At 38.6% G+C, this 11143-nt stretch overlaps 1 protein-coding gene across 2 annotated transcripts; it reads left to right on the top strand.

Annotated features, from left to right (window-relative positions):
- MRI1 (methylthioribose-1-phosphate isomerase 1) lies at nucleotides 1-11143 on the top strand. Of its 2 annotated transcripts, none has more exons than XM_063306713.1 (6): nucleotides 1-199; nucleotides 5220-5458; nucleotides 5538-5707; nucleotides 6069-6245; nucleotides 7314-7538; nucleotides 8054-11143. In XM_063306713.1, exons 1-6 carry the CDS (start codon nucleotides 68-70, stop codon nucleotides 8200-8202), a joined length of 1092 nt encoding a protein of 363 aa, XP_063162783.1. In that variant the 5' UTR covers nucleotides 1-67; the 3' UTR covers nucleotides 8203-11143. The 2 variants fall into 2 exon arrangements, with proteins under 2 accessions (XP_063162783.1, XP_063162784.1); XM_063306714.1 differs by having other exon boundaries at nucleotides 73-252.

The following is an 11143-nucleotide window of genomic DNA, read 5'->3' as shown; positions in this document are numbered from 1 at the left end:
CCGATTCGATCACGTGACTGGTCGGCGGCGGTCTTCCGAGTCCTGCAGCCCCACCTTGGCGATCGTCATGACTTTGGAAGCGCTTCGGTACCGCAGGGGGTACCTGCAGATTCTCAACCAGCTTCTGCTGCCTCATCAGAGCCTCTATGAGGAAATAAGCAGCGTCCGCCAGGGCTGGGAGGCCATTCGGTCTATGAAGGTGCTGCCATGGGGGTGGGACAAGCCAGCAATTGCCGAGTTCGGCTAAAGCAGGTTGGACTGCCACGCGTTGCGTCCGCATCGTTAGCGACCCCACTACCTGGGTGGCACAGAGAGGCGATGGCGTGGGAAAGTTTCTGGAGCGGTCTTTCTCATGCTGGCTGGGGAATTCTGGGAATTGAAGTCCACACATCTTCAAGCTGCCAAGGTTGAGAAACACTGCTCTGGAGAGTCCCTCAGGCTCTGAGAGTTGAGCTGTAGATGAAACGCTCTTGCGCAGTTAAAAAGAGTCCTGCAGAGCCATGGGTAAAAGTGGGGGTATATAACAGGGATTTCAGGCTAAAGACAGACGTTCATGAGTTGGGTTCACACCAGAGGGTGAGGTGGTCTTAACTAGTTGAATAATCATAGTTGGCTGGTATGGTGAGCCCAAAGCCATATTTTCGGCCACAGGGGCAGGCTTCACAAAGCATGCTAATCCAAAGCTAACAACCCATGTTTGGGTTTAATATGACATGAAATGACTGTAACTCTGGTTGCACATAGATACTTAGTATTGTCTTAGCCTATATTCAACCTACACCTTTCGGTCCATGACATACAGTACTATCCTAAATATTAATGATACACCTGGGGTACCAAATTTGAGCTGCAAAAATCCTAACAACCAGTAGTGGTTGCAAAACTAGTCTTACGTTGCCATCTAGTGATCATTCAGAGTTGCGCAACCCCAAATCTGATAGCCTTGCATGCCAACAAGATTCACATACCACAATAGGATAAAATATGATAGGCTAGATTGTGGTTCATGTTTTGAAGAGCCACGTTGTTTGTTTAACTGCAGTTGCACAGACTTGTAAGAAAAACATTATTTACATTATGGTACTTAGATTTCTTCAGCTGCAAGAATTTTATTAATAATTTTTGTTCATAAAAGGAATCCTGTCTATTTAAGCAAATGCAGTTTCTGACATGATCAGTAAAATCACCTGGTGCAGCTTCTATATATTGACTTTAAATTATTGAATGCAGAACATGTAATTGTGTCATAAAGTTGGAAGAGGCCATTTGAGCCACAGGATCAACCTTCTGCTTAATGCATGCAGAAATCTAGATTAAAGTATCTCCTATACATAGCATAGCTTCCTCATGATTATTTCCATGAAGGGGACTATACCACTTTCCTGGATAACTGGTTCCACTGTCAAATAGCTGTACTTGTTGGGAAGTGTTTTCTGATGTTCAATCTGAATCTGCCTTCCTAAAACTTAAATATGTTATTTTGTGATTTACAATCTGGAACAATGGCCAACAGGTCTTAAACTTCTTTGGTGTGACATACTTTAAATGTTTGAAAGGTGTATCAGTTTATTCTCATGGCTAGATATTTATTTATTTGAAGTGTATCAGTTTATTCTCATGGCTATTTATTTCATTTCATTTCTATAGCCGCCCATCTCAACAAGTGACTCTGATATGCTGGACTTCATTTCTTGTCATCTTTATTTGAATCTGATCCAGTTTGTCTGATTTTTTTTTAAAAGTTTGGTGGATATAATTCTTGTGATGAGATCTGAGCAATGCAAACTAAATTTGAATTTTTGGCGATTAGGAAATTATATTTCTCTTGATGCAACCTAAAATTGCATTTGCCTTTTTTGCAGCCACAAATGCTGCTGATTATATTTATTTTGCAATTGACTACTATTCCTATATCTCTTTCACAGGTACCATTACTAAGCTATATATCCCTCATCCTAAACCTGTGTATTTGATTCCTATTTCTTAACTGAATAAAGTTTATTGTTAGAATGATATATACAGTCTACTTTCCATTTCTTAAACTCTCAGACCAGAAAGATATATGGATGTTATGTTATGCCCTTACATACAAGGCTTTACTTGACTTCTACCCTATCTCTGGGGAGGGAGGATTTCTCTATTTTTATACCATGTATGCCCTGTGAAATGGGTTCAATTACATTGAGCACCAGGGGGCAGTACAAGTAACTTTGTACTAACTTTTCACTTGTATGTTAAATTCCATTACACTTTCTATACCACTTTCCTGGATAGTCCTCGCTTACCAACCATTTGTTCAGTGACCGTTTGGAGTTACAGTGGTGCTGAAAAAAGAGACTTACAACCGGTCCTCAAAGTTCCGGCCGTCACAGCACCCCCATGGTCACGTGATTGCAATCTGGGCAGTTGGCATCTGGCTCACACTTATGACAGTTGCAGCATCCCGTGGTCACATGATCGCCATTTGCGACCTTCCCTGCTTGCTTCCCACAAGCAAAGTCAGTGGGGAAGCTGGCAGGGAAGGACGCAAGTTGCTCTGGTAAGTCACTCACACCCTTCCCTGCCCGGCAGCAGCCACCCCTGACCCCACCACGCGCTGTGCCTTACCTACCTGCTAGCCTGCTTGAAAGCTACCTGAGACTTGCTTAACAACCTGCAATACTCGCTTAATGATGGCAATGGGGAATGCCGGGATTGCTGTTGCTAATCAATGTGGTCACGTGACGTCGCACTTTATGACTGCATCGCTTAGTGATGGAAATTTCGGTCCCAATTACTGTCATTAACTAAGGACTACCTGTATATTGCTTTTAGCTCATTTCTCTATTTTAGTGTAATATGTGTACTTTATAATGATCTTTGAGAACTCACTTGTATTTGGCCAATGGAAAGATGTGTTAAACTATTAAACTTGATATGTGTTTCACTAAATATTTCCATGGAAAATTGTTTTTCAATAATCTCTTAACCTGGGGCACTCACTCTCCCAGAACCAGAATAGGTGAGGAGTAAAAAGGATTATAGATTCTTATTTAATATACACATATATAAAGTATGCTGTCATTAATATTATAGAATTAAAGCATTAATTCAAGTATTATAGAATCAAAGGATCTTGGGAACTATCTAACCCATCTTTCTGTTCAGTTCGTCTCACTAAATAGATCCAGAAAGAGAGTCTGCTTCCTCTCAAGTCAGGCTGTTCCACCGTCAAATAATTGAAACATTGGGGCTGTGTTTGGCTAGATTTAGCTCTGTTTTACTGTATTGATTTATAAAACAATTTTTATATGCCAGCTACTCTTCTGATTCTAGGCATCTCACAACATGGGATAAAATATTAATAAAATAATAAATAATAAAATTATTAATTATGATTATGTGCCATCAAGTCGTTTTTGACTCCTAGCAACCACATAAATAGATTTTCTCCATGATGATCTATCCCTAACCTGTTCTTTCAAGTCTCCCAACAGTGCAGTCATTTCCACTGTATTTATTTATTTATTCATTCATTCATTCATTCATTCATTCATTCATTCATTTTTATCGAATTTCGTCACCGCCCATCTCCCCCAAAAGTTACTGTAACTGAGTAATATTGTAAATATATTTATAAACCAGTAAAATGTCTAAATGAATCTATTGCTGCCATCAAATGAGTTGGAATGTTCTCTTTCTACTCCTGAGAAAGTCCACCCCTCCTCCCCCAATATCTTTCAAGACCGGTACCTGGACATCCTCTCCCTCTTAGATCATGTGGGTCAGGCGAATTCTACATGAGAAAAAGATGGCAGTTAGTTATTGTATAGTCATGTTTAGCCTATTGTTTTCTGCAAACCCAACGAATATGGTTAATTTATGAAATAATACAGTATATCATGCAAATTCCAAAAATCAAGTTAAGTAACCATTAAGTAATGGTTCAATTAACTATATGAACATAGCCTATTATAAATTTGTCCTAACACTTTCTTCCTTAATATTTCCACCTTTTGGTTCATGTTCAGTCCTCAGGAATAATAGAGAATTGCTGTTTCCATCTTCTGTGTTAGCAGCCTGTCAACTTGCTATCTTATCTCTCCTTGTATTTCTCTTTTCAGCCTAACATATCCAAGTGTTCTTAGTAGGATAATTTCCATCTGGTCATTTTTCTAGATGTTTGAAGTTACTCTTTTTAAATTTGGATCAGAGTATTCCAAATGACCTTTTCTGTAGTATAGATATTTTAGTATTTGTGAACAGTTTTAACCTTGGGTATTTTAACCTTAATATTCAGAAATGACCACATAATACATGTATGTGCATAATTAATTCCCACTAGATTCAGTATTGTTTACTCCCAGGAAAATGGATACAGAATTATAGTTAATGATGTGGTCATTAATCTACAGAATGTTCTGTGGAGTGTTTGAAAATTTGTACTCACCAGTTCTCTCTTGCATGGATAAAGGAGAATGGCTGAGCTCATACCAGTGACCATCTGCCCTTCCCCCATAAATACTAAGGAGGCTGTTTTCTGTACTAGCTGAAGATGCTATCTTTAAAAGCAATCCTACATAGAGTGTCTTCTCTTCTATTGGATCCTACATAGAGTGTGCCCCTGCCTAATTTACATCTTGGTAGCCTTTATACTGACTGATGGTACCAATGTGGTTGTAATCACCTACCTTGATCCCTGTGAGGCTTCCTACCCTATCTGATGTTTATTTTGTTGTAGATTCTTTTAATTAAAAATATTAAATGGGAAACTGACAAAGAAGCAGTCTCTAGCATCCTTTTTATTTGGATTCATGCCTCTAGGTCTCATATAGATCCCATTGGCCTCATTGGAAAAAATCTAAACAGTGGACAGCTAAAGCTCAGTGCCTTATTTAAAATAATTCCCACCTAAGTGGGGGAAAATGTCAAATGTAATCTAGAAGCCTAAGGAAATGCAAAGAGAGCCTGCTGGGGGACTGAAGAGATGGCAAGGAGCAAGTTCACTCATTTGCCTTCTGGTAAATGGAAGTTTTGTGGTGCTCATTTTATGAATAGTCAAGCCTGCCCTTGGGCAGCCATTTTGTGAGAGCAGCCACAAGGTGTTGTCAACATCCTAAATATGCTCACTGCCCCCTAAGGCACAGTCTTATCTACCTGCTTCTATTTGTGTTGAATATGAAGTTCCTCACTTTCTATGTGTGTTGCTTTTAACTGAAAACAAGTATCTCTTCTCTTAGGTGCGAGGTGCTCCAGCCATTGCCATTATAGGTTGTCTGAGCTTGGCAGTGGAATTGCATAATAAAGGAAATGAACTGACTTTGGACAACCTGGAGATTTTTGTGTTGGACTCACTGAGCTACCTCATAAGCGCCAGGCCTACTGCTGTCAACATGGCCCGGGCAGCTCAGGAGCTGGGCCACTTTGTCCACCAGAAGGCAAAGCATGAAGAGACTACTCCAGAGAGTTTACGAGAAAGGTGAGGGTTCAAGAACGTATCTTCTTTCTGTCCCAAAACTGTAAGCAAGAAACATGCAAGTCTGTGTAACCTTTTGTAGTGTGATCAACTGGGCGGAAGCATTGCTGGACAAAGACTTGGAAGACAACAAAAGCATTGGGGAGCATGGAGCTTGCCATCTCTTGCAACAAGTAGGGCAGGACAAAGTGACAGTCCTGACTCACTGCAATACTGGCTCATTGGCCACTGCTGGTTATGGCACTGCACTTGGTAAGTGGCATCTCCCTGCATTCAAGAAGCATGACCATCCAATGCCAAATATTTCAAACTGCTGGGCACATTTCCAAGGAATTCTATCTGCATCCAAAGTCCCTGATGTTTTATCTAGTTCCTCATTATTTCTGTCCTTTGTGACAAAGGAAACGGTAGGGATTATGGTAATATATCTGAAAACATGGGATGTCACCCCTTCTAACAATCTTCCCCAATGTATGTTCCAAGTGCCTTAGGATTACAGATCCCAACATCTGAAGGAAGAGTCCAAGTTAGAAAAGCTTGCTTTGTGCCTTGACAGCTTGTAGTCTTTTATATGATCTGTTATTTTGTCTGTGTTTGTAATGTTACTTCATAGGTATCATTCGCTCATTACATGCCATGGGTCGTCTGGAGCATGTTTACTGTACAGAGACACGGCCGTACAATCAGGGGGCCCGGCTGACTGCTTATGAATTAATGTATGAGCAGGTGCCTTCAACACTCATTGTTGATAGCATGGCGTCCTTAGCAATGAAAGAAAAAAAGATATCAGGTAGATGTCTTACATTTCTCTTTTTCTGCATTGCTGCTGCCTTATCTAGATTTCATGCTAGGAAATGACTATGTACGTGTGAGTTAATGGCTGGCCAAGAGTCCAAGGGGTCAAGTAGTTAGGGAAGATGATGTTCAGGTCACCTATCAACACTGATGTCTTGGAATAGGGTATTCTGTTTAGTTGAATAATAAACAAATCTGACTACCACTTCAGGTTTAGTTCCAGCCTGCAGAATTCTTTGGTTGAATTGGCAGCAGTAATTATATACAAACGTGTGAAGTGAAGTCTTGTCGAAAGGAAGGACATGTGGCTGAACTGAACTCAGAGTTGAAAGCAGTGCTTGTTATATAGGGAGTGTCAGGTTGAATCTCTAATCTTCACTTGAAAGGATTTCAAATGAAAGGGCAGGGAAGACCATACTTGGAATCCTGGGAGAACTGCTATTAATCTGAATATAAAAATGTATGGCTTGGTTCTGTGTAAGGCATATTTCTGTTTTCTACATGCTGATCCCTGATTATATTTTCTTTCTTAATAACCTAGCAGATGCAACATGCCAAGCCATCATCTGATTTGCTATGTTTTAGCATAAGTATTGTGTGAACCCAGCCAATAGTGATTTAACCCACAAGCCATAGTTAAACTATGGCTTAGTGTGATGTTTGAACCCAGTTTAACTGGAATTTCTACAGTCCCAATAAACTCTAGGAGAGTGGAAAGTGAATGGCCCAAAGAACAAGAGAAATAATAAATTTTTCCACTCTCCTACCCAGAGGAAACATATGGGAGCTGTAACTGCCCAAAGTTCCTTTTTTGAGGGAGATGGGTGGTGATGAGATTTGATAAACAAACAAACAAACAAACAAAGATTCTGGACAAAGCTGAGTGGGCATGCAGTTTGTATTAAGGAAATTTTGTAAAAAAATATAGCAAGCTTTCCCTGTTTACCTCTACTTTCCCATTCTTCTGCATTGTGGATAGTCTTGCCTTGACTAACTTGGGACATTTTAGTTCAGTTCTAGCCTTAGGCTATTAATTGCTATTGTCCTTCTTTTTGTAATCCAGCTGTCATTGTGGGAGCAGACAGGGTTGTTGCTAATGGAGACACTGCCAATAAAGTGGGTACTTATCAGCTGGCTATTGCTGCAAGATACCATGGGATTCCCTTCTATGTGGCAGCACCCAGCACCTCTTGTGACCTGAACTTAGAACATGGAAGGCAGATCATTATTGAAGAGCGACCAAGCCAGGAATTGACAGACATCAATGGTTTACGAATTGCAGCACCAGGTACCAAAACATTGGAAGGTTGTGTGTGAAGAAAGGAGACATATGGTGGAATACTATTTTCAGTACTGTTCATAATCAGTGATTTAACAGTGGCTGTCTCAGCTTACATAAATCTAGGTGATGTACAGTATATATTTAGAATAAGTTGTCATAGATCAAGAAAATGTATCCTGACTTGAATGTCCTTGGATACATGATAGTCTAGTAAGCTATCATCTACTTCTTTTTGAAGAATGACGATTATGGAAATTTAGTCCACATTTTCTTGAAGGACATCAAATTGCCTACCACTGTTTGGTGTAGATTTTTTTTTAAATCTTGAAGCACATAGATATCCTCCTTGAGTGGTTCTTCCCTCTTTAGAGATGCTTGTCTCCCATTTTTTTTAAAACTGAGCCATAATATTTACCGCTAATAAAAGAAATAAAATGTGGAGAGTTGATTTAGCTGAGTTGGTGGACTAGACATCTGTTTTATAACACTAATGGAACTATATATACTTTCTTTCTTCCCAGGCATTGGTGTTTGGAATCCAGCCTTTGATGTCACTCCTCATGAATTGATAACTGGTGGCATTGTCACTGAACTTGGGGTCTTTCCTCCTGCTGAACTTAAAGCAGCACTGATACGGGCAGTCAATAAAAGTCTAATGAACCTGAGTTAAGCTGTTTCCAGCTTGACTCAGCAACCTTCAGCAATTCTTACTAGAACAACTTTCCCTAACCTGGCATCTTTCCAGATGTTTTGGGCTGCAATTTTCAGAATTATGTACAACTGAAAATGGTAGCCTCAATACCTCTGAACACCATTGGGTTTGGGAAGTCGTACTAGAAAGGTCAGCATTTGGGTCTGATGGGAATGCTTTGTATTTCTGCAATTTGGTACTGAATACTCACTTTCAAACTAAAAGGGGCTGTTTATGTGTGCGGACAGTGCTCATGATCCGTGCAACTTATAGTAGATAACAAAATAGCGTAGATTTTTTTTTAGCAAAAGGAAGCTGTTATTGTCCTACTTCCACCAAAGCAAATTAAATAATGTTGAATTTGGTCTATTTTGGGGGGTTTCCTTTCTGGCTTTCAGGGTGGGGGTTGCTTGGCTTTGGAGTTTTTGAGTCACACTCTGACATATTTTTTCTTCAGTATCAAGTCATATTTTTGCTATAGATGTAGTATAATTATATTTCTTTATCTGAATTGTTTTTGTTCATTTGTTGCTTAGACTTCTTCACTGACATCCTACTGTATGTTAATGCACCATTTTCCAAACTGTTCTTAAGGTCCATTGGTGTTGTATCTCACATGACTTTAATCTTATGACAACAGTTTCTCTGTAGCGGTGCCTTCCGGTGTAGGAGTTTTGTACCTATCTTTTGCAATACATTTTATGTAATCTAATCTTGATATACATAAAAGTATGACCTAATAGTGATCCCTGTATTGTGAAAGAGGCATGAAAATTCAGAGATGATAGCTTGACTTAAGGTTCGTGGCAGAGGTGAGTGTCGGCTTACTTCTGCTTTCTTTCAATGGGTTAACTGTTTGGGATCAATGCATATGACAAAGATTAGCTGTGAATGCTTGCATGAGATTTAGGTTCCTTCTAACTGCCTCAGATCTTGCAAGCTCATTCTTTATAGTAAGATTTTTTCATTTTCTGTTGACGAACATTCATTCCTCACAACAGCCATGTACTTCCCATTACTTTCCAACAGCGTAAGAGGCTGCTTCCATTACTGTGCTATTTGGAAATGAGAGTTGGGCACAGCAGGAGAAAGTAAAAGTTGAATGCAGTGGACTGGGATACTTAAGAAGTTTCTATGGTAACAAATAAAAATTAAAAACAGAGGCAGGAATTATTCTGAAGGATTATGGATTAAATACAAAAGTGTGTGACCAGAACATAAGAAGTACATTGAGTTGGACTGAATAAATGAGAATTGAAATGCAAAAGAAAGGAAAAACAAATGGGCTGAGACGAATGGGAAAACTGAAAATGTTAGGGTTGGAAAAAGTTGATGAGATCCTCAAAAAGAGAGAAGGGATAACTTTAAAGCTTCAAAGACAATTTATGACTTAATGTGTGGACCTAATGGAAGAAAGGATAGTTTGCAAGGATAGAAAAGTATGGAGAAGTAATTGTGAATGGTGTTGGTGTTAACTAGATTTAATTAGATTTCCTTTCATTTTCTCTTTTATTTCTTTTCCTTACTATTTCCTACTGTTTTTCTGTGCTTTGAGTAACACTGCTTACCCCAAAAGGGAATTGTGTGATAGTGTGTATGAATATATGAGTGTACAATTTTCCATTGGAGATGCAGAATTGCAGAATACTGTTCCATATTTTTTCAAATATAAACACTGTTTATAGTTTACTTAATAAGGAGATAGGAACAAAAGCATGAATAAATGTGTTTATCAGAAGGTGTGTTGGTCCAGAAATAGGATAGTATCTAAAACAGATTGAATTTTAATCTCTCTTGCTAAAGCCCTTTAGTCAAGCCATCTTCTGTCAATAATACGTTGCAAGCGTTTAGAAGAATTATGTGATTGTATATGAAATGCTTTGAACACTTAACAGATTCTGTTTCGTAACTGTTTTAAGACACCAGAATTAATGCCCAAATAAAATTTGACAACCTCATATAGAAAGGAAGGATCTGTGGGGTTTTGTATAGATGTGGGCCATTTTAGTTGGACAGAATGAACACAATAATAGCCCATGCACATAAATCTGTTCTTTAGAGCATTTAAATTTCCTAGGGCTTCAGAATCTATATAGGAGATTTTAAATTTGCAGCTAATAGTTCTGTGAAAGTATAGGTCAAAGGAATCTAAATTTAACCTACTGGAAAAAAAGTAGCTAGGTTATGCTAGCTTTGATTGACTATAATTTTCAGCAGCTGCAGATCTACTCCTATTTTTAAAAAAATTGCTGTGTCAATTAAGTGAACTGAATTTGAAGTTATGACTGCTGTAGCAGAGCTGATCACTACCTGTGTAAATGTTCTGTATAGTTTGGTTGCATTTGACTGACCCTAATGATTTTTTGTTTCACCAATTCACAGATGGTTTCTTGATGCACTGTCTTCATGAAAAGTTCTAATATGAAAATTTGCTTAAGGTCAGGGTAATTTAAATAGCCTGTCAAGAGAAGCTTTTAGAAAACCCAGTGTGTGATTATAATCTGCAAGAATTCTCATTAGGTATGCCTTATATTAAGGCATTGATTTTGGCTCTGTTCCTTCAGGTGGAAAGTACCTCTTTCATCAGTGTGGATGGTGGGTGCATTAAAAATAATTTCTCTCTCTGGATGTTGTAATGCCTATTTAATGTTCTTTTTGGAAAGGTTAAAACCAATTATTGTTGTGATTTTTTTCCTGCTGGCATTTCCATTGTGTATTATGGGTCAAACAATTAGCAATCACAAATATGTTCATTGCAGAGTGCTGATCTTGTTATAACTATGTGTCAAGAGGAAGTTAACAAATAATTTACTTACTAAAATGAATAGCCTAGATTTAGGTTATTGTTATGACTTTGTAACGTGTGCTCTCATATGTACCATTTCTAATCCACATGGAAATAAATTATACTTTATTCCAA

Source organism: Candoia aspera, chromosome 6, assembly GCF_035149785.1.
Source record: "Candoia aspera isolate rCanAsp1 chromosome 6, rCanAsp1.hap2, whole genome shotgun sequence".
Classification (NCBI taxonomy): domain Eukaryota; kingdom Metazoa; phylum Chordata; class Lepidosauria; order Squamata; family Boidae; genus Candoia; species Candoia aspera.
The sequence above is the reverse complement of the archived record's forward strand: the minus strand, read 5'-3'. Positions and strand labels throughout refer to the sequence as shown.